General features: G+C 38.0%; 1 protein-coding gene across 5 annotated transcripts in view; it reads left to right on the top strand.

Moving 5' to 3' along the window:
- The window catches only part of tfeb (transcription factor EB), a 36697-nt gene extending 13075 nt beyond the window's left edge, over window positions 1-23622 (top strand). For 2 of the 5 annotated variants that reach the window (XM_023325283.1, XM_023325284.1), the window contains exons 2-12: window positions 550-619; window positions 6842-6946; window positions 7934-8101; window positions 11172-11270; window positions 12055-12243; window positions 12991-13080; window positions 17033-17150; window positions 17304-17360; window positions 17624-17699; window positions 19544-19691; window positions 19773-23622. In XM_023325283.1, the coding sequence (XP_023181051.1) occupies window positions 6917-6946; window positions 7934-8101; window positions 11172-11270; window positions 12055-12243; window positions 12991-13080; window positions 17033-17150; window positions 17304-17360; window positions 17624-17699; window positions 19544-19691; window positions 19773-20339 (1542 nt within the window). In that variant the 5' untranslated portion in view covers window positions 550-619; window positions 6842-6916 and the 3' untranslated portion in view covers window positions 20340-23622. The remainder of the gene's footprint in view (window positions 1-549; window positions 620-6841; window positions 6947-7933; window positions 8102-11171; window positions 11271-12054; window positions 12244-12990; window positions 13081-17032; window positions 17151-17303; window positions 17361-17623; window positions 17700-19543; window positions 19692-19772) is intronic. The other 3 variants (XM_023325282.1, XM_005804284.2, XM_023325285.1) reach the window with 2 other exon arrangements.
- The last annotated feature ends 649 nt before the right edge of the window (window positions 23623-24271 follow it).

Genomic DNA, 24271 nt, shown 5'->3' with positions numbered 1-24271 from the left:
AAATAACACTACCGCTTTAACTCCATCAATAAAAATGAAAATGACCAAAAAAAATATGCCATAAATACCATCTTTCCAACTTTGATAATCAATATATTGTGCTAATTTAATGTAAGTATTAATAAATGTTTTTTTTTATGAAAGCTAAAAGTGCTAAAATGTTTGTCTTGATATACACAATGAGAATCTCATTGTGCCAACTGCCTACATGTTCATGCTTTTATCACGGTCTGCTGCTTCCTTTGCTTCCGCTGTGGAAATTCTTCACTTGTAAGCTATTTAAAGTGTTTAACTCACACCTGCAGTTTCCCCTTCTTTAAAACTTTACTGTCTATGCTGTTTTATTTTCTACTTTTATTAGATCAAACCTAATTTATTTTTTATCTACAGCTGCTGATTTACCATTTTTGGCTGTTTTTATGTTTCATCACCAGTCACTGGTTTTCCATCTTTACATGTTGTTCTGTTTTTCTCTCTCTCCTGTCGGACTTTCACCACCTGTCTCCATCTCTGCTTGCTTCGTGATTTCCCTTGACCATCATTCTGCAGCAACTAGACATGTAGCGAGCTGCGTAAACACGGTGTACACCTCTTCGTGAACTCTTTTCCTCTAAAACAGGTAACTGTTTATTTGTCTGTGTACTTTTTAATGTTTAAATAGGCCATCAAAGAAGTCCACCTGCTGGATTTGACTTGACAGCATGTGAAATTGATCGCATCTCTCTGCCAGCCTGACAAATTAGCTTGGCTTCTTCTTGTGTTAGGGTAATATCGGGACCACAATGTCACACTTCCATTTGTATCTCTGCTTACTACGTCTATTTTAGTTGCATTTATTGCAAGTTGATAGTCCAGTTGACATGTGCTGTACCCAAACCGCTCTAGAGAGGGATTACCCATGCAAGCCTACCCTTAGATTCATACCGTCCTGCCCACCGAACCATGCAAAGACACACACAGATGCATGTGAATACACACATGCATGTAAAAAAAAATAAAAATAAAAGATCCACCAAGCCTCAAGGGAACAGGGTGTTCCTGAAAAGGAGAACAGAGAGCAAAGAGTTATTTTAGTCTTCAGAGCAGGCAGACAGGCAACTTAGTGCAGAAATGTTTTGTTCGTCAGTGATTGTTATGCTGAGAAAACGTTTTGACATATACAGACCAAAACTATATCAAAGATAATAATTACAGCTTGGTTTAAAGATAAGAGAGGATTTTCTTTCACAAAAATAGTCTCAATGAATGTACTCCAAGGCTTTGTTTCACTACACTTGAATTACTGTTGTGCTCATTTACATTTCTGTTTCTGTTATTAGAAATGTCAAGAGAAAAGCAGTAACTGAAGTATTATCTGGTAAATTTAGAATGGACTTGAATGGTGGATTAATTAATAATCTTTAGGTTACAGGTTAGCCTAAAAAGCTAAAGAAAATATGTTCATTTAACCAAGAACTTTGTTTCTGACAGAAAATGAGACAGACATATCCCAAAAGATAGTAAGTATAAAAGGAGGATCAATGAAAAAATGGCTGTTTGCAAGGGCCCACTAGTGTTTTGACTGCGTATTTAGTGATGGGCTTCAACGTTTTGAGAACAGAAGGCCTTCAAGCTTATCACCCTGACATTTAGCTCCCTCCACATATTCTCTATCAGATCTAAGACAGGAGTCTGGCTGGGCTGCTACAAAACGTTAACATCACCTCCAGTTGAAGAAATATGTTTGTAAAATTAAAAGATTTCTGTAACCTAAATCTGCCAGAGGTGTAAATGGTGCTGGGGGCAAATCAAGGTCAGTGGTAACTGGTATGAGGACTGCATCATCGCACTGCATAATAAAACAGGAACTCAAACACAGACTTAGACTTTGTTGATTTAAATTCTCAATATATTCCAGTGGATGCACTGCTTAGGTTTGATCTACTATTCTCTGAAGATATTTATATAACTTTAGAGGATTTCCTTCTGTTTAAACTTAAATTCAAAGTCTCTTTCTTAAAATATTATTCTTAAATTACCATTGAATGCTTTTTAAATGTTTTTTCCTGCATTTCAGGCTGCACACTTTACTAACTCAGAGTGCATATGCATTGTTTAAGGGGGATAATGTGTGTGTATGTATCCTACTTTTAAGTGCTGGCTGTCAAAGAGGCCTCTTTTGGCACTGGACAGTCGCATCTAAAAATACCCTTTCCACAAATTAACACCATGTCTCTAAGCACAGGTGCCATGGCCTCATACTTCCTCTGTGTGTGGGTTTGTGTCTGTGTGTGTGAACTTTTGAGTTTATGATCATGTACATTTTGCTGAAAAAGTTAGGCTGTCATCACGCAACATACCTAAAGTGGTGCTTTCTGTATTTGTTGCCTATTCAGTGTGTCCGTGACTAACATATGGCACAATCCATAGCTGGCCTCTGACCTGGGCTTCCTCCGCTCTGCATCCTCCTACTGGCTGTCAGCGTTTGAAGTGAAGGAGGCCATGACATTACAGCACTGGACACACAATAGCTGCTGTGTGCTACGACTGCGTCACAAATGTCCCCAGTGGTTGTCAGGCAGCGGGAGAGCCCATGTATGGGATCATGCAGTCTGGTAGTAGTGAGTCTCCGTATGATATTAGGAAGCTGCATCGAAACTATGCATGTTAAGTGTAATACAGTATGCCTCATGGCTGAGTCATAGTGGGAGCTGGATGTTGTATGATGCAGGTTTGTTGGGGAGAGATGCTTTAATATGCAAACATTGTACACTCTGCCTCCAGCAGCAATTTTATTCATAAAATAAATTAGCACCATGGATAAGAGATCTCTTGAGGTCATCCTACCATAAATCTGAGAAAGTCTGGAATTTGCTATCATCGCTTTCCAGGTCTAGATCAGTATGGAAGCAATGTTTAATTTTCTGACTATTTTTATTCTTTGTATAATCATTTTTAGCATGCACACTGGTTTTTACATTGTGCTAAATTGGCTTGTTTCATCTTTGATTTGTCATGTGACATGTTGTTTTTTCTCCCTTACTGGCTAATTTTGTCCTCATAAAAAATAGAAACATTTCACAAACGTTCCTTTTGTTTGTGAAATGTTTAGACAACTTTAAATTGAATTGGAACTGGTCGAGTGTTCTCAAAACTGGGTCCAAGCTGCCAAGCAGTTCACTAGAACTCCAATTTCCATTTTGGTTTTTGCTTCCAACAACTTCTGGTGACCCCACAGCGCCTTAGAGTTATACTTCACAATGTTTTTCTTATCTAGTGAATGGGGATCCCCTCGTTCTAATTCTGCTACATCTTGTTTACACTGTGTCATAGTGAATTGAAATTATTAAGTGAGAAATGATTGAACTGGAAATTGAAAAGTTGATTGTGAAAGGTCACATGCAAGGGGAAGAATCAGGATGACAAGGTCTGTGGTTTTCATTCCTTGCAGTACTTCAGGAAACTCGGCACTAATAGATAAGATGAATCTTTGACTTAAGAGCTCTTAGCTTCATCACCACTGAATGTGATGCTAAAGGTATTTAAAACCTATATTCAGTTCAGCAATGTTTAGAGACTGATCCTGTACATATGTACAAGACTGAAATAATGATCTGGGCTCATAACTCCTATACACTGATCAGGCTTAACATTAGAATCAATGACAGAGAAAGGACATAAATAACACGTCTCCTGTAAGGGCTGCAAGATATCAGAAAAATATTTAACTGTGATACTATTGTTAAAAATTATGACAAAGATAGAAATTATGATTGACCAAAATTTTTCATGCACTTTTCTTTATCATCATGTTTCCATCACTCCATGAGCTTCAAGATCTGAGGTACTATGTACATTAGCTATTTATTACCTGTGCCTCTACTTCTACCCATGCTAGCCAGCTCAATTTGAAGTCTTTAATTTTTAGAGAAAAAGTAAGGTTCTGTATATGCTACCTTTAATTTACACCTCTCCATTGAGTCATTATGCATTGAGTGCCACATATGGTGTCTGGGTTTTTCTGTGAGATGATTAAGTCACATGGCAGCAGTTTGGTTCTTGGTGGGTAATGAATAAAGCCCTCATTGCTGATTTTGTGTTCAGTGTCATCATGTTTGAGTTTGAAACTTATTTGTGTATATTTTAAGTAAAAATCCGAGGTTTAGGAGAGTTTGGTCAGTCTTTTTTGTTTAGCAGGACAAATACAGAACAAAGTAGCTTAGATCTATAAAGTGAAATTGAGAATGTTTATTTTATTGATGCTATATAGCATCAATAAAATAATGATGCTATTATCCCCGCTTCTTCCTTGCAACATACAATTATTATTCTAAGATGCAGGTTCAGTCATAAAATTAAAGATCTTTAAGTTAATTTTTTGACACACCTAAAGAACTATAAACATTTCACCTATTGCGTGTGTTTACATGCAGACTTGTTTCTGCATAGTTACAATGATGTGGACACTCACAGTTAACTTTACAGGGGTGGGAGTCCAGATGTAAGGAGAAATTCTCATTAGTATTAGATTAAATCACTTCCTTGGAGTATGGAGCTATGAGTGCAAAGTTATTGTTTGCTGAAATCCACGTTCTGGTCCAAGTTTGTGTTGGAATGCCTGTGCGTATCAATGTCTTATCTCTGCATGGGTGTGTGTTATTCATGTAGGCCTTCTAACTGGCACAAAGCGGGCAGTGTGTGCCCCCTCGGGTGCTGAAATGTACACTTTGGACAACAGGCGGCTTCAGTCCTTCTCAATAGGAGCTGTCCTTCTTATTGTACCTCACGCACAATGAGCTTTTCTCTCTCTGTCTGTCTTTCTCTCTGGGTCATTCTCTCTTTATGACCATATACAGACAGCGTTTTTGATGAAAGATCCGATGAATCGGATTCTGACTGAAGCCGTGCTGTCTATCATTCCCCCGCACATGCTGCATCAGCAGCTGAACGGAGCAGAGGGCAGGCTCTCTTTTCATTATGCTTTTGGGTCCAGGCGGGCTTAGTCATGCACAGATTAACACAAGTCATTGCAGAAGGGGAACTATCTGCGCTGGGACTCCCCTCTGAATGTTTTGGTAATGTGTGCATGCGAGTAAAGAGGAGGAGATGTAGCCAGGGGGTGATGGGTGTTCCCCTGGCCTTTAACTCACATGATCTCACAGGGACAACAGGATAACATGACTTCCACATGACCTCCTCAACATGATAGAGGAAGTCTTCTTGGTGGTTAATGTCTCTTATAGAGTGAATGTAAAGATGTTTGCTTTGGAAATGGTGCTTCCTTTTTTAGGTCATTATACTTATGTGCACATTTGTTTTGTTTTGTTTTGTCCTCTACTGATTTGGTTGAAAAGAAAATAATTGGAAAACACTTGTAGGCATAACATGCAGCATGCTTTATACTTTTTAGCTAGAATATTAAAAGATGATATTTATATATAATACCTACCAATTTCTGCTTTCATTACCGAGAAACAAATAACGGATAATTGCATTCACATGAGATATTTTCTCTGTGTGAAATCAGATTATCCAGGAACTCAACTAAACAGTCAGTCTGATTATAGGTAATTATATAATACCAATATAATCATTTTTTAATAGGATTTGTTGTAAAAAATAGGATAGCATGTATAGTTTTCCCTCACTATTTATTTAACAATATTTATTGTGCACTCTTTGATTTACAATATAGATTTCATAATAATAAGCAGGATAAAATGCAACAGATAGTTAGGAAGGAAACTTCAATGCTGATGTGTTTACATTACTTATAACTCATGATTTTTAAGAACCATAAATAACACTACAAATAAAACAAAATATTTGAGCTAAAATGTTTGAACAATTTTAAGAATTAAATATATATTGTAAATCAGAGTTATTTGTCAGTTAAACCAGAGCAAGAGTTATTTCTCAGTTAAAGCAAAACGAGGCTGCCAAGTTCCCTCTTTCTGCATCTTTACCTAAAAATAGTAAAATACTAGAGTGACGTGTTTACACAGTTAAAAGTATTCATACTCCTGCCATGTTTGCATTTAAGGTTTTTACCAACATGTTTTTTCTTGCTGGAGGTAACATTAAAAAATGTTAGGGGGAGTCTTAGAGTCCCAACTTGAATCTAACAAAGAATATCTGGTAGTGGACTAAAGATAAAGGTGATAGCAAGGAGGCATTCCACCCTCTAAGACTTTGAGCTTATTACCCAAGATGAATTGTCAAAATTCAGTGGACGCATATAAAACCTGGTCAGAAATTACAAAAAGATTTTGCTTGCAGTGATTCCCTTTTCGACTATGTAGACCTTTACTTTAACTCAGAATCCCAAAAGACTGGGGACGTTTCCAAATCCATCATGTTGAATGACAGGTAGAATTATATTTTTTAGCGACTTTTCTGTAATATACTGTTTACTTTCGCAAAGCTTCCTGCAACTTTTGTACTTCCTCCAACTTCATTTGTAAACATGTCATCAATGAACAGCTGATAGAAAACCGTCTAATGTTTTATGTAGTACTAACTTCGACAATGAAGATTCTCACCGGTAAGGCCTGAAAGTGCTTATTTGTGGTGAATTTCCTGACTTGAAAAGGGATTGTATTTTAGTTTCTTATTGGCTGATCATTGTTTAGAACAGATCAAAAATTGGATGATTGCCCACTGCAGCCAATTTCTTTATACATTTCTGATAAAACAGCCTGTTTCACATGAAACCCAGTTGACTGAAGATAATCAGCTAGTGGTTGTATGTCTTGTAAATTCTTATTGGGTTCTCTACATTTTGCAAAATTCTGAAAAGTTCCACTGCCTCTGTCTTTTTTCCCTCTTTGATTTCATCCTCCTTTTTTTATCTCCTGCACAGATACCTCTACCTCTCGGGCTGGACTGTGGTGCATTAACGTCGGGTCGCCCTCCCCTGCCGCCTCGGCCCCCAGCGATGGCCTCACGCATCGGGCTGCGAATGCAGGTAAAACACAGATTTGTTCAAGCATTCAGAAAGTTCCCCTTTAGCGATTGCCAGTATATTTGGTTGCTGTCCTCATCCTAAATTTAATTAAGAAATTCCTCTTAACAATTTCATTATTCTTAATTGAACAGTAGCTATGTGCATACACCTTTGTAAAATAAATAAATAAATAAATAAATAAATAAATAAATAAATAACCACCAATCAGAAGTTTTCTAATGCCCAAAAGAGATTTTTTTTTCTATAATGACCACAAAGCTTCATCAAACTTCCCCTCAATCCTAATCAGCTTCTATGTATCTAACAATAAACCTCCCCTGAGCATGACACAAGTTTTACATTGGGGATATTCCATTCAAGGTGATGCCTGGTGTTAGTTTTCTATCACAAAGGTTATACAGTAAAATTTTTGGTATGATCTGATCAATGGCACTCTATTAGATTTGTGGACTGAACGCCTCAGAGTTGTCCTGTCAACAAATTCTTTCACCTGAGCCCACATGCAAAAGCTGTATTATTATAAAAGCTGTATTATTACAGCTTTTGCATGTAGTCATCTAACCATTAATTAGTTAGATGACTTTGAAGGTAATTAGTTCCACTGAATTTTGTTTAGGGGTATCAAAGTCCCCTAAATGCAACACAATTAATCAGATTTTGTTGTTGAATAATTTGAAAACCAGGTATCATTTTCCCTTCACTTCAGAATTTCATGCTCCTTTGTGTTGATCTATCAGATAAAATCCCAATAAAATACATTAATGTTTATGCTACAAAATGTGTAAGAGTTCAATGGGTTTAAATACTTCCACAAGGCACTGTATATTTAGTCAATCGTTTAGTTTTTTTTTATATATATATACTGTATATATAAAGCTGACTATTTTTTCTGATGTAAATATTTAATTTTTCCATAATTTTATAATACCTTGCTCTACTCTTGGTTTTCTTAAGCATTCTGAGATGTTTGTGTTTGTTTGCATGCAGCTGATGCGAGACCAGCTGCAGCAGGAGGAGCAGCGTGAGCGGCAGCAGCAGCAGAATGCGGCGATGCAATACATGCAGCAACACATGGCTGGACCACCTGCACCTACTCCAGCTATCAGCACCCCACAGCAGTACCAAAGCATGCAAGTTCCTGTGGAGGTTCTGAAGGTCAGTGAGGCCACAGTCAGTGATTGTTACCAACCCGCTGTTTTTATGTTCAGTGCTCAAAAAACCTTAGAACATATTGTTCTGTAGATGGGGAAATATCTATTGATTTATTGTTTGATGAAATTCTGCTTTTTAAAAAAATGGAAAATGTTTTACTTATCTACTGGAGAAATTGCACACAGAATCAGTAAAATTATTTGTGCATGTCTTTTCATGAAGTTGTGGCTGGATTTAATTTTTGCTTTTGTGAAAATGCATAAGACTACTTTTTATCTTGACTTAAAAAAAAAGGCAGGGAAAGTGAAAAACTAACACAGATCTGTGGTTTGATCATTTTACTCTGAACAGAATTTCTACTCTCTCCTTCCACGACCTGTTTTTAGAATTGGGTATAACTCATTGGGTTTTGTGTAACCAGCCCGAATACAACATTACAAAAGAAAAATCACTAAACAGATAGTACCGACAGTCTTGTTTCAGAGGATTTAATCATGGCTGAATGCTGTGACAGATCGGCACATAGGAAGTTTCCATTGAGCATTCTGACCAGGAACTCTGCTGTGTAGCCAGGACTCAGAGACAGGTTTGAGAAAGGAGGAAAAAAAGAAGAATAAAGGGGAGCAATGATCATGTAAGAAGAAAGAATGGGGAGATAACAGACTTTTGACATGTTTTGTGATAGGCCAGATATGGGTGATGCAGATGCAGATAGCACTTTGCTTTATCAGGGACTGATAAAGCAAAGTGACATTTTGCCTGATTCCACAGATGCCTGTGTTTGTCCTTATCTGTGTTAGTGTGCAACACTCCTTCAGATGCTTTGTTTTTTTGTCCTCGTTGTAACTGTATATCTTTCCAGCACCCACGCAGCCTTAACAGTGTGGGGCAACATGCCTGTATTGTATTGACTGTTTACTTTGCCTGCTTATGTGTGTGTGGTTGAATGGAATGGTGTTTATGAAACCTGCATTTTTCCTGTTGTAGATAAAGGAAGCTCTCTTGTCTGTCAGGCCCTCTGAGGCTGTCATACCTCCTGCAGCACATTTCTTTGGAGTTTGTCAGTTCCAGTACTGCGCAGCCTGCTGGGCCAAGCTGTCAGAACTAAATAGTCGGTCCTGTTGCTCGTCCTCACTGCTAGATGTTTTTTTTATTGTATCTGTTTATCAACGTGGATTTTTGTTCCTCCGGCAAGGTGAGGAGCTGAGAGACAGGAATGTAATCTTTTGTGTTCATTGTCCTTTTGTCAGCAAGGTTATGCAATAACCAGCAAAGACAAATTTCATGGTAGTTGTTGTTAAAGAAATTACTTCATAGAGTTTTGTGTGCTTGTCAATCATTCTATTTAAAACTTCAGAGGAATGAACTTTATTTCTAATGCTGTTCTTTCCCGTCCAGCTATGTCTTTACTTAACCATTCCTTCCAGAAGTCCATCATCAGTTTATGTACGCAGACTCAACTTCAGTGCATCTGTGTACTGTTCAGGTCATAGGTTTGCAAACACTCTGATAATCAACAGGAATGTCTTATTGATTTAGGCTTTTAATGATGCGTTTAAACCATTTTCTTCCAAGGCAAAATGATTATAGAGCCTATAAATTCAGTGATCACTGAAAATAAGAATTGGGTGCACAAGTTTAAATGTACTGTGGCATTTCTACAGAAAGGCCAAAATTTTACATACGAGCACAAAAATGCATACATTCCTACAAATGTTTTGATCACAGCCCCTAAGAATGTTGTGAGAAATCAGATACTTTTGTAACCATCAACAAAGTCTTGACATTATTTTATTACCCTTGACCATTCTTAGTAGAAATGGGAGCACCCATTTAAATTACTTTGCTTCCTGCCACTTGCTGCATTTTGAGCCTAAAGTATATTTAAAATAAACAAAGGTTGGGCCCATTCAGAAATTGGCACCACCAGGTTAAGGGGCTTTGGAGTTATTGTGTAAATTTGACCCCTGAATGGTTGCTAGGGGAGATTAAAGGATTTCTCAAACATGCATGAACGAATCAAGGCACCACTATAGGTAAGATTTTGATGAGGAAATAATTTTATAACACAAAGTAAAGCTAAAAAAAAGTCAATTTTATATAATACTGCCCCTATAAATGGCACTTGTTAATAGCTATAAAATATTAAGTGGGCCTCAGGCTAAACATTATATTTATGATAAAATATCTACATACACCTCCACTAATGTTTCAATGTGTCAATCAGAGAAAATACACATTAAGTTCAAACTTGGGCACTTGGCTCTTGTTTCTAAAATAAACTTTTGAAGTTTCCTTTATTATTAGTCCAGCATGAACAGTCGGGCACTCAGCCCGACTGTTCAGTGCAGTTGAAATGCATTCACTAAATGCCCAAAGTTAATATGAAATTCCTGCCAAAGATTGGTGCATGTAAAAGCCTGACCAAATGTTATTTGAAGTGAGAAAATAAATAAAAGGGAGTAAGGTTGGAGTGTATTTGCAGTACATAACACGTTAATGTACCAATAAAAAAAATATTCGTATGTAGAGTTGCGTAGAAGTGGGTAGCAGATAAAAGGAGATCCAGCAACAGTAATGTCTTTGACAAGGGAGTTGTAAAACATCTATCGAAAATAGCAGAAGCATCTATTTACTGAAATGTTTGTGGTTATTCTAATATAACCCAGCTTTTAGCTATTAAAGTGGATAAAAGAAGCAGGGGGCAGCTCCCTCCTCAGCTCTGGCCTTTGATCTGAAGGAATGAGGCCAGCTCATGACTCTGTGGAGCCACACTTGGGGATTTTGTTCAGCTTTGCCTCTGTAGCCATCACTGATTTAATGCTGCTATGTATCCTGTGCCATCACATCACTAAGATAAAAAGTGGCCTAAACATGAATTTAAATGTTAATGGTAAACCATTCTGAGCCAACTGGCTTTTATGAACAATATAGGGATAATTTTCAAACTGATTTATATGAGTATACGTCTGTGTTATTACCGCTAAGATTTTCATTTTCAGTTTTGAAGCAATGAAAGAAGTCAAATTTGCTTAATGATTAAACTGAATTATTATGTTTTTACTTCACACAGGTGCAAACCCACCTTGAAAATCCAACAGACTATCACATCCGTCAGTCACGGAGACAACAAGTGAAAGAATATCTCTCAACCACCTATGCTAACAAACAGGTATTTGTCGAACGCTCTGCTGTACAGAGTGCCTTGCAAAAGTATTAAGCGTTTTCACATGTACTTTACTGGTATGTATATAATAGAAAAACATAAAGTAGTATGTGGCTGTGAAGTGGAACAAAAGAAAAATGATAGTTTGTAATGACTTTTACTAATAACAGTATGAAAAGTATTGTGTGTGCATGAATTTATTTCTGCTTGAGTCAGTTATTTTCAGAACCACCTTTTACTTCGGTGACGGCACACAATGTCTTTTAGGTATGTCTCTACCAGATTTGCTCATCTAATTTAGGGTTTTTGTGTTGTTGGAAGGTGAGCCTCTGTCCTAATCTCTAGTCTTTGCAGCTTCTAATATGTTTTCTTCTAGGAACGCCTTGTAATAAGCTTTAGTTGTGAACCAAAATAATCATAATGAAAAAAAAGTAGCATGATGCTGCCACCCCCAAATGTTACCGTGGGAATGGTGTGTTCAGGTTATGTTAGTCACACAGTTTGCTACCACAGATAGCTTTATTTTCTAACAAATCTATGTGTTATTTTTCCTCTTCAACTACACTATGTGTTGGTCTGTCACATAAAATGCTGACCGAATTTATGTAATGTCATGTCAAAAAATTTAATGTGACAAAATATGAGAAAGTTCCAAGACACATGAATATTTTTGCAAAGTACTGTATCTCTCATTTATATCCAATACATAGAAAGACAGAACCTAGTCTCAGTGACTAGTTTGAGGCATCCTCAGTTCACCTTCACCTTTTTTTCCTCTTTGTGTCTCCAGACGGTTCATGCAGTGGCAGGGATTATGCCACCATCTCCTCCCACAAACATGGGACCTTCGGGGGGTTCGGCATCTGCACCTCCACCGCTCCACTCCCCACACATGCGTAAGGAGCAGTTCATGCCTGGCAACAGCGCCCCCAACAGCCCCATGGCCATGCTCAACATTGGCTCTAGCCACGAGAAGGAGGTAGGCAACTGCAAGCGTGCTGGGCAGACTGCGCAATAAACATAGACCCATAAACATTAGGTTCATGGTCTTCTTTTAAAGCTCAGTTTGCAAGGACCCAACACAAATATATAACTTAATTATGCCAATATATAAAATTACGAGGGTTGAAAATTAGCCCAGAAGCGACATGATCTCCAGTTTTTATGAACGCATCATAATGTTTTAATTGTACTCTGGTGGGCAGGAGCAGCACTTTGCAAAGGAACAGTAGGTGAGTTGGAAGAAAGTGGTGACTAACTGAGAGAGGCAATTAGTGGAATTTAAATGCTCCATAATGGCCTTCCTGCTGTAATTACAGCTTAACAAGTGACAGAGGAACAGCAGAACGTTGGGGCCTTTGAACCTGGGAGACTTTGACCAACACTCTGCCTTCAACTCTGCAATTCCTCTTTTTTTTTTCTTTCAAAGAGGAAAAATTACTCTACACTGCCGCAGAGAGTAAATGCTCTCATTTAGCTCTCTAAATGCTTTTAGGGGTTTTAAAATGTAAGAAAAATAAATATAGAAAAATGGGCCAGTGGTTTTATTGGCTAAATATTTCAATATTATTTACAGAAAATTTCTTCTAGAATTAATAAACAAGGATCTTTAAACTTCTTTTACAGACTTGGACTTGGTAACTTATTTCTGTATTGAAACTGGATCCACTGGTCTTCTGAATTGTCTTGAAATGACATTTGCTCTAAGTTTTTTCTTTTTTTGCAGATGGAGGAGGTTATTGATGACATTATAAGTATGCAGTCCAGTTACGACGACGTTCAAGGATACATGGACCCTGTTCATATGCCAAACACAGTGAGTAGAGAGAATCCTCCTTCTAAAAAGAAACAGATTTCTTCATTTTCATAGTGTTCTCTATGACGCCTGTACTTTGCATCCAGTTAACCTGAAGGTAAAAGACAGAGTGCATCACTGGCTCTGCAGGCTGTAAAACCTTGAGGCATTTTTGTTACTGGTCATTTTTAACTGCAGTTTGTTGTAGCGTTTTTCTTTACACATGATTTTATTATATATGACACAAAGTAAAATCTACAAACTACTTTAACTGTAACTGTTCATTTTGTCTCAGAACAACCACAAACTTAAATGATTGGGATTTAATGTCACAGGCGATCAGAAGTAGATGGAACAGATGCATGGTTTTACAAATTGTTTACAAGCAAATCCTAAAATTTTGACATGCACTTTTATCTAGGCCCCTTTTCTATGATACCTCTGACTAAAATCCAGTGTAACCAACTAATTAGCAAATCGGCCCCCACTGAGAAATTAATCTCAATTCAAATGTTGCTTTTAGATGTTGACAAAATTGAAAGCTTTTGAAAATTCACCCAAGATGCTCCATATAGCGGAAACACTGAGCATCACTCCCAACACACCGTCCCCATCAAACATAGTGGAGGCAGCACTTTGCTGTGGTTGTGTTTCACTTTAACAGGAAAAGGTAAACTGGTCAAAGTTAATCATGGCGATAAAGACAGTTAAATGCAAGGTAGTCTTGAAAGAAAACCTGTGAAAGAATGGCCTAGTCAAGGACTAGATCTTAAATCTAATGAATTGTTTGTGACAAGATTTGAAATTTATTATTAAGAGATGTGTTCAAGCCATTCTGTCAAAGCTTGAGCTTTTTCCAAAGAGGAATAGGCTAAAATATGCAACTATGTTACTTTACAAATTGAGAAAATACTTCAAATGTTTATACTTTTGGGTTGTGTGCCATTTATTTCAGAACTGTAGTAGAGCAGGATGAGCCTCTTCTTCAGTAGAACGTGAATTCTTCAAATAATGCAATTTGTTTTGAAACTATGGACTGAGTGACATGTTTTTATACCATATTATACTACTTAAAGTCCCTTTCAAGCCTCTTTGGATGAATAAAAAAGAAAACAATATTATTTAGACTACATAATTGATGTTTCCTTCTTTAAAATTTCATTGTTGTTCTCCTCGACTTTTAAGGCTTTTTTGAGCCCAGTAAAAAAATCATCTAGTTAAATATTGCAAGTCAGTTGTTAGTATAAAGAGTTTGAACTCTTATATTACAATAATTACCATATTAGTGATGTTTGCTATTATTGGACATTATTAGGCTTATCTATTAATCAAACCACAGTATGTTAATCTTTCAAAGCAGCCACTGAATGTTCCTTCAAAGGCTTTTTTTCACTCAGCATGTACCCACAGTGTCCAATCAGTTATATCTTCATGCAGCCATAAACAAAAACACATAGACAAACAAAGTGAAGTGCACGAAACAAAGTGTGTAATTGGCTTAAACACTAAACATTCCATCCGTAAACCGTGTTGGACATAGTTAGGAATAGCCAGGAAGACATGCCGGGACGAGGACTGTGCTGCGCTTTGTGTCCGAGGAAGCAAACTCAGAAAATTAACAATTAAGCCGCCACCAGTTAGAGTTCAACTTGTTTACAAGACATTCGGAGAGAGGGAGATGGAGGGAAGAAAAAAGGGAGGGAGGAGGTGTATACGGGTGGGGGCGATGAGGACAATTTATGCTGGAGGGAAAACAGAGTGAAAGTCCAGTTGGGGGAAAGTTCACTCCTGTTTGGTGGAGAACGGAGGTAGAAGACGAACCGGAGCGCCGCCACTGAGGTCATTCTCTCAACAGCAGTAGCTGCAGAGGAGGCGGTCGCCACAAAACTCTGCATGTGCTGCCCGAGCCCAGGAGAGAAGAAGAAAGCCCCCTCAGCCTTTATAAGCAAAGGAGTGTAGGATGAAGGAGATGAATAAGACGTATGCCATTGTGGAAGTTATTGAAGGAGAACAGATTCAGCTGGTAAGATAAAAAGCTCCCTGGCTGCTTAAACATGACTTTGATTTAGATCTGAGTCAGTGGATTGTCCTTTTCTTATACTGTGTGTTAAAAGTTTGAACTTCTGTGATGCATCAGCATATTTTCACATAAGCATATTATTGGATGTTTCAGATTTTCCTCATTCCATTTCATATTGTTGGATTTTAAATCTCAATTTGAGCTTAAATCAAAGCAGGCTCTGATACTATGTGTGTCCAACCTCACTAACTGCTGTGTGGAGACAGAGACCCACATATACAGCTGTGGCTTTATCTCCCACCGCCCTGTGTGGTTGATTGGTTTAATCACTTAAACTTTGTCTTTGTGCATAAGTCTGTACTGCACTGTGTGATTAGATTGGTCAGCACACACCAATCAATCTCGGTGTTTCAAAAGATGTCTGTTGAAGAACTAAGAAACTGCATATCAGTATGGTAACTGTGCTGGATAGATTCCAGCTTACCCGGCCTCTCTTTATTCCCTTTAATGTCAGAACAGTGAGTAAAACTCACCTGCTAATCCTGATGGGGATTAAGACAGCAAATTCCTTGGAATTCTTGGAATCTTTTAAACTTTAGCAAAAGCTGGGGACACCACTGAATGCCAGGCACAGACAGAGTGTTTTGAAAGTCTTCAAGCAGATGGTGACACTGACTCAGAATTAGCTGCTAATTAAACGAGCAGACTCTTGGGATTTCCGATCAGAATGTGTGAAGTGCAGAAGCACGGTGGAACAGGCTGAGACGGAGCGTGCGTTTTCTAGTATCTACTGTCAGCAGAAATAATGTTAATATGACCGGTAGAAATAAAAGTTTTTTTATTGGGATTTTATCGTGTATGATGATGCACTGATTTGTTTTAAACATTAACCCGAAGAAACATCAGATTTCCCTATAAATGAATACCCACACTGTTGGATGTCTAATTTAATTAGTTAATAATCGATTTATGCTTTTTTAAGCCATTTTCCACACCTTCACAGCTCAACATTCTAATAATTTAAAGCTTTATGTCCATATTAGTATTGAAATCTTTCAGCCTAGTTGCAAAGCTTCAGAAATGACTGTTTATGTTTGTCTGTGAATGTGTTTAATCCTCCAGCTCGCACAGTAGCTTACAGATTAAGTTATCTTTCTCCTTGAGCTCTTTATCTGTCAGGCCTCATTAGTAGGGCCACATTCGTCCCTACTGCCTTAGGGCAGTTTGACACGGCTCCTTGACGGGTCTAAAACTCATTGACTCCTTGACCTGCACAATTAAAGGGAAATGAGTTCTTTTTAATAGTCCTCACTGAGTTAAATCCCTCTTGTTATATAGCGTCTAAAGTGCAAGATATTGGAGTTTGGAGCACTTCACAGGTGTAAATTCAGGAGCAGGAGAAAGCAGAGGAGGGAATCCAGCCATAAAGACAGATAAAGTTGATAACACAATTGTCAATCATTGCTGTGCATTTGGCAAGCTCTTCTCAGGTGTGATGTTATTACATTATCTGCTGCTATGTGCGCTTTACAGCACAATAAACACGAACACTGACCCTATAAAAGTATTTTACAAGTTGCAAGAAGCTGTGAAAGATTTCTGGGTAAGGAATAACATATTTAAACTGAAGTGCAGACAGATGAGATTATACTTTATAGGGTACTCTTTATATGTTGTATTCTGTAAACTTTAATCTGATTGTAATTTTACTCTATAACACAAACATATATTGAAATAGTAGCATCATTTTTCATGTTTGACCCTAAACGTATTTGCTTTTTTGGAATACTGAAGTGCAAGGGGGCTTTTTGATCAAAATAAAAAGACTGCGCCATTACTTGCGTTGATGCAATGAAATTGTTATTTTTCAAACACTTAACATTAGGTCTGTATTTAGACATGTTTTCTAAAATAAAGTGTATGTCTTTTTGTTTGTGCTCCCCTTACTTCAAGCTCCCGCTTTCCAGCAGCCACCTGGACGTCTACACAGGCCCTGGGATGAAGGCGCCGACTATCGGAATGACAAGCAACTCCTGTCCCGCCAACCTGACCATCAAGCGAGAACTGACGGGTGCGAACAACTGAGTTTTAAAACATTTTGTTCTTTACAGATGATGTAAACGTTGTTGCTCTAAAAACCACGGTGACTCTTCCTGGTAATCTGTGACATCTTTTTTGTGCCACTTTGACAGCCTTTAGTTGATTATTTTTTGTTTTTGCAAAGACACAGAAGCCCGTGCGCTGGCCAAGGAGAGACAGAAGAAAGATAACCACAATCTAAGTAAGAATCTTTGCACTGGACGCATTCACAGCGACAAATATGCACAACATAGTTGGCCTCTTGCATAGTTTGCTACAGCTTTATGCTGATTTAGCTGACATAGTGTAACAAGTGGGTGGATAGTTAACTTGATCATTTCTGCTGTTCTTGCACTTAAGAGTAATTGCCTGTGACTGTGACTTTGTGTGCATTTGTGCTACTTCTTATTGTTCATCTCCAAAATGCAAAACTGTTTTTCTGTTTGTCTCTTTGCTCTGCAATAGTTGAAAGGAGGAGAAGATTCAACATTAATGATCGAATCAAAGAGCTGGGCACCATGATTCCCAAAACCAATGACCTGTGAGTGTCTTTCAGTTTGCTTTGTTTACAGGAACATCTCAATAAAGTTTAATATTATCAAAAGCTACATTCATATTACATTCATTGCTCAGAGAGTGATGTATTCCAAGCATTTAGTTTAGTTGGTTTTGATCATTCTGACTCTCAGCTAATAGAAACCCAAAGTTTTTCTGAAATTCAGCATATTACACAAGACCAATAAAAAGGGATTCTTCATGCAGGGATGTTATCTGGCCATGTTATGGCCTGCACAGTCATTGGCAAGCATACTGACTTGACATTTATACAACAGACAGTTACCTATGCCCTCCTTGGAGTGGGAGTAAGCTATAGATGGTAGTTACTGAAGACCATTATTATTGGAGAAATCAAGTGAAGGGAAAAAGTGTATTAGAAAAAATAAATGACAAGGACAACTGCAGCCTTGAGAGGAACCTGAATCAAAGCTTGTTCAGGAAGAGGAGGACAAATCACAAGGCATGAACTGCAGCAGGAGTGAGAGCTTTGAGAGCTACAACAACAGATCTATACCCGTCTTGGGCAACCATGAACAAAAAACCTGATGTCTGCTGTTGAAACAATCTCATAATAAGTTTAATTCATTGTAAATAACAATATTCAATGTTTGAGTTTCAGCAGTTTGCTGCTACTGCCTACCAGCAGGAAATAGTTATGTTTTGAATAATTAGCCTTCAGCCGTGTTTAACTTAGCTGCCATTAGCTTTAAGAAAACAGGACATTTCATAATGTTTTTATGGCTACTTTAGGTAACTTAGTGGAATGAAAGAGAAAGAAAATAACCTTAAAAGACATAAGCTGAACCTTGGTTCTAGCAGTCTGAACTCAATAATCAGCTTCAGCTGTACCATGCGTTCCCTGTGGAGCCTAAATTAAAAGCAGCTAAGTTAGATGCTTTTAATTTAGATGGACTAAGTTATTAATTAAAAAAAAACATAATAAAAACTCTTAAACTGATCATCCTAAGCTTTTACTGCCCAGATACGACTTACTGTGAATAGTGTTTCGAAGGACAAAGTGGCTTTTGTCTTGCTATATCAGTTGGGAACCAGTTAGCTGCTGTACCATCTCAGAATGTGGACGACTCAGATCAGGTCTTTGAAAAGGTCTCATTGCTCGGTAAGGGGTTTATTGTGGTGTCTTCTTAGCTCTGGTTTGACCAGGCAGTCAGACTCGATAAAACTGCTGTTCCTTGGTCCTGGAACTAGCATCGGTTGCCATTCATCTCCCTCGGTGTAGTCAGCCAGCGTCAGTTGTCTTGGGGAACCTGTAATTGTAAGAATCTTTCTGCAGATTTCTGAGCATACCAGGATAATGGTTCATTCCTATGACCAATAAATCCAATACAGTCACCTGCGTTTTGGCCCCGAAGCTCCTGGAGTTTCTAGAGTGGGCCTTCTCTTTGCGCACTCTTTGGAGTGCGCAAAGAGATACAAGAGCATAATACAATATGCTCTTGTATTATATGCAAGAGCACATAATACTTTTGCATATAATACAGGGGTATTATATGCACTTTAATACTCTTTTATTGAAGCACATATACATCACTTTAATACAAGAGAATGTTTTGTATTAAAAAGATTTTTTTTATTGGTCTTATGTAATTTTGGATTTTCATTAACTGTAGGCTACGTTAATCACAATGAATAGAAATAATAGCTTAAATATATACATATGCATAGTGAATATTTATATATATGTTTCATTTATTAGTTGAATTACTGAAATATGCTATGCTTTTAATGATATTCAGATTCACTGGGTGTCAATGGATCCAAACGACATATGAGTAACCAGCTGTGTGTACTTTCCTCTGTTTGTAGCGATGTACGTTGGAACAAAGGTACTATATTGCGCGCATCTGTAGATTATATCAAACGCATGCAGAAAGATGTTCAGAGATCCAGAGAAGTGGAAAATAACTTCAAAAGGATGGAGGTGGCCAACAAACATCTTTTGCTACGTATTCAGGTGAAACACTTAACAGAAATACATAAACAAGAAATCAATGAAGACGATATTTGGGATGACGTTTGATTTTGCTGTCAACAGGAGCTGGAGATGCAGGCTCAAATACATGGCCTGCCAGGCACCTCCCCATCTGCCCTAAACCAGAGTGAAATGATGCCTCCTTACATAAAACAAGAGACCAGCCCAGAGCAGAACTTTTCTCATGCCCAGGCACAAGCCCTCCACCAGTCCCAGCACATACCCCACAACCAAGCTCAGCCCCAGCAGCACCACTTCCTCCCCCAAACCCACCTCCATCCTCAGAGCCAGCTCCAGCCTCAGGTCCAGCAGCTGCCACCGCTCTCACAGCATCTCCCACCCCAACAGCCCATCCAGTTCCCAGCCGTGGGCAGCTCCCAGCCCTTTGACTTTGCCCAGTCACTGGACCTGTGCGATGGGATACAGGGATTCTCAGACGGCATGTCGGGGCTGGGTGACCTAGGCGGACTGGACGTCCAAGGGAGGAGAGGCGAGCTGGGCTTCTTGATGATGGACGAGCCTTTGTCCCCTATGGGTGGAGACCCGCTGCTGTCTGCCATGTCCCCCGAGGCGTCTGTCGACTCTAGCCGCAGATCCAGCTTTAGCATAGAGGATGGAGACATCATGTAGAAATGTAGCGCGGTTGCAGTAAAACTGTAAACAGCATCAAACAAAATAAGAAAACCCCAAAAATATACACAATACACAAAAAAGAATCAATCAATATTTACCAGGTCCCAACATCACACACACGTTGTGGTACAGTTAGCTCTCTTTAACGGTACAGTCCAAACCAGAGGGTACACCAGTCTCACAGAAGTTGTTAGTCAGAGCCGGCCCAAGACAAAAACAAACTAAGCTGCTGCTTGGGGCCTCCAGGCCAGCAAGAGGTACCCAGAAGTATTTGGATTCTTAAACAGAATATTGTTCTCAAATCCTCAAAATGTTCTTGACTCGTTTAGAAAGTCAAGAAACTTGACATGTGCACTATTTGTTATAATTTATTCATAGTTGCATCATTATGTTATTGATCACAATTTAATGTCAGTAGTTAAATGTTGCTAGCTGCTGTTTGTGTTTGTGCTAGAGTCACGTTTTAAGGACAATATTAACTATTTAATACATAAATTACAATTATGCCTCTTTAGTCATCAAGAGCCAAAAGTGCCACAATTCAATACATCAGTAAGTTGCACAATAACGTTATATAATAGATCACTTAAGTAAAACAAAAGAAATCACATGAATTAATTAAATATCAAATAATTTAGAAACAATGGTAGTTTTAAGTTTGTATAAATTTTACATCAAAGGCATATATAATGGAAGTATTTATTTTATTCCATTGTACTATGAGGCAGCATATGGAAATTATTTTTATCCGTTACCTTAACAACACTGGTGTCCAAGATTTTACTTAACTCATTTGCCTCCGTTGGAACTATTTGATGTGAACTGTAGTGGGGTCCAAATCAGATTCTATGTAGGGCCAAAGACTACATTGGGCCGGCTCTGTTTAGAGTAAACATTTTGCACACGCACTCAAGTGCCTGCAAGTTGATCTGTACAGCCTGAAGCTTTACCTACCAGGCTGAGCATTTCCAGTATTGAACCAACACACAGATCTCTTGTGCAGCACATTTAGCCTCATTTCCAGCAGGGTGACTCTGAATCCTATCTGAGCAGAGGACAACACCAGTAGTTAATTAGATTGATGGCATTGGATGCGAGAGCAAGTGGGGGCATTGTCTCACGTGAACATTATTTGCCCCCCCCCCATTGCCTCCCGCACACCTCTTTTAATAACCGTAAACGATTCGGTGTATGATAGTTAATAAAATGGAAATAGCTTTATGGTCCTGCATACATAATTCATCCTGAAGGGGAAGCGGTCTTCTGACATAGCTGCTCTCCTCACTTTGCTTTTCCACATTTTGCTTTGGCCACACATGTCAGGTGTTGATAAAGAGCTGAGTTGGCCTGATAAATTGGAGGGATCTCTGGAGGAGTTCACATCTTATGATTCAGTTAAAAAAATTACTCAGTGGGTGGGTGGAAGAAGTCTTCAATAAACTCTTGGTCCTGCATGCTTTCAGCACAGCTTGCTAAAGTGAGTGGCTACCATTAGTACGTTTACTTGCTGTTTTGATTTGACTTGAAACATATCCTAATGCGGTTTCAGTTAATGGTGTACAGATGAAACTTACAGCTTCATAAAACATAAAATTTTATACGCAGTGATTCAGATCCTTTCTTTTTTTTTTTTTAACTGACTGCACATCTTGCTGGAGGTGCAAATGCCATAATCACAGACAGACAGTGTAACAATGACCATTATTGGGAGCAAAGTCCAGTCAAGGACTTCAGTACTGATCAAATACCTTGATGGGAAACCTGATCCAATTCTTGGGATAGGATTCAGACATCCCCAGTTAGGACCTTCACTCAGACACTGTCAAGTTATGTGGAGTGAAGTAATACATTTTTTTGGATAATCTGAAAGATTTAACATTAACTTATGAGAAATTTGTCAAAAATACTCAGGTATTGTAGCAGAATGCAGAATGCAAAAAAAAAACAGCATTTGTTTTGATCACTCAGTTGTGTCAGAGCCATGATCCACACCCTTGTGTGCCTTTTCATTTACTCTTCTGTCTCTTTTTACAGCATGTTTTTATACATTTTGGGCCATGCGCAGCTAAGATTTTATAATCGCATTCAGCCATGCCTTTCTTCTGTCTGCTTCAGCTAAACTATGCAGTTTGCAGGGGATAAACATAATTTTATGTATGGAGTTTAAAGGGTTTGTGACTGAGGTCAACAAGAAAGGCAGGTAAAGTTAGGTTTTAATGAAGAAGGAATGTGAAAGTTTGGTCGTGCATTTGTAAGTTTTGTAAGCACAGAATCAGAACATATGCACACAAACACACTCTTTACAGAAACGTGTAAGGACTATAATGCGGTATAGTCTTTACATGTTCATACAGACACGGACGGCTGCAGAGGCGAACCTGACGCCACCCTGAGCTGATCCATCGCTCCAGCCGTCATGTTAACGGTTGAAGCAGGTTGAGTCTGTTGTGTCTCTGCTTGCGTTTGACTTTTATTTGTTGTCGCTTTTGATCAGACCAGGTTAAGTTAGACAAAACACAAAATAAAAAAAAAGGAACATTGTTAATGATTTTTTTTTTTTTATGTTGACCTGTGTTCTTTATTTTAGAGTTTGTCATTTATTTTATCTGTTGAAGCACTGGAATCTCTACTATTGTTTAGACTTTGTAAAAAATAATTTCAGATGTCGTATACCACTATGCCACTTAAATGTATTTTATTTGTATTTGTTGTTTTAGTTCTATTTCAATTTTATTCCAAGTACCTGCTCTTCCCAGAGCCAGTTTGGGAAACTACATCATCAAGTGTTCCACAAAAAAAAAGTAAACGGTTTATAAACTTCTGAATTTCAAATAATTTTAAAGATGATAAGATTATGTACATTTGGGACATGATTTTTTTTTTATATGATTCAAATTATTTGTTTCGGTCTGCTATAACTTTTACTTTTGGCAGATAGAGATTAAACATGATTCTGTGATTTGACTGAAATCTAATGACTTATTTAATGAATGTAAAGTTTTGGGTGGTTCTGGTTGAACTGAAAAAAAAAAAACAAAAAAACACACATCTGTGACTCCATGAAATCCCAGAGGCCAGTGTCTTTGTGTCTCTCTGGCTCTTTATCACTGATTATGTATCCACTGTTGTCCAGAAAAGGACTTTTTTTTTATTCTACACTTATGTTGCACAGTCACCCAGACCACACTCCAAAGAGCTGATGGGCCTCATTTGTTATTTGATTTAAATTGTTCTGCAGAGAAATGTGGTTCTACTAAAAATATAAAATGTTTTTCCAGAATCCATCCTCTGAGTTTTGATTTGTTTGTTTGTGTGTTTTAACTTGTAAGACTTCCTGTAATTCAAAAGACACAACATTGAAAGCTGGAGTGTCTTCAGCCCAACACGTGTCAGTCCTTGTCCTTTTATACAGTGCCTTGCAAAAGTAATCACACCCATCGAATTAAAAAAAGGAAAAAAATAATCAACCAGTGTATTTAATTGGGAATTTGTGAAATAAGCACAAAGTAGTATATTAAATTTGAAAAAATTATACATGGTTTTAGTTATTTTATAATTAATGATGTAAAAAGTGCATATGTGCTTAGCTCCTCCCAGAGTCAATAATTTGCTGCAACTACAGCTGAATGTGTTTCGCATCTACAAAATCAAATTTTGCCCATACTTCTTTGCTGCACAGCTCTATCTCATGTTCTTATCTGTCAATATTCTTTTTCACACATTCCCACTCTGTTGTATTTGAGTCATTCTAGCTCATACTGTACGGATGAATTATTCCACTGTAGCTGCAAAGTAATCTTGTGTTTTGAAATCTTCATTTAAAATCTTTGCCTTTCTCTAAGAGAAATACGAGGGGGTGGAACACATGTAAATATTTGTAAGTTATACTGACAAGAGAGAGTGAGTCATGAAATAAAATGACAAACTTT

The sequence above is a fragment of the Xiphophorus maculatus genome, chromosome 20, assembly GCF_002775205.1.
Source record: "Xiphophorus maculatus strain JP 163 A chromosome 20, X_maculatus-5.0-male, whole genome shotgun sequence".
NCBI lineage: Eukaryota > Metazoa > Chordata > Actinopteri > Cyprinodontiformes > Poeciliidae > Xiphophorus > Xiphophorus maculatus.
This window is presented reverse-complemented; position numbering and strand designations above follow the sequence as displayed.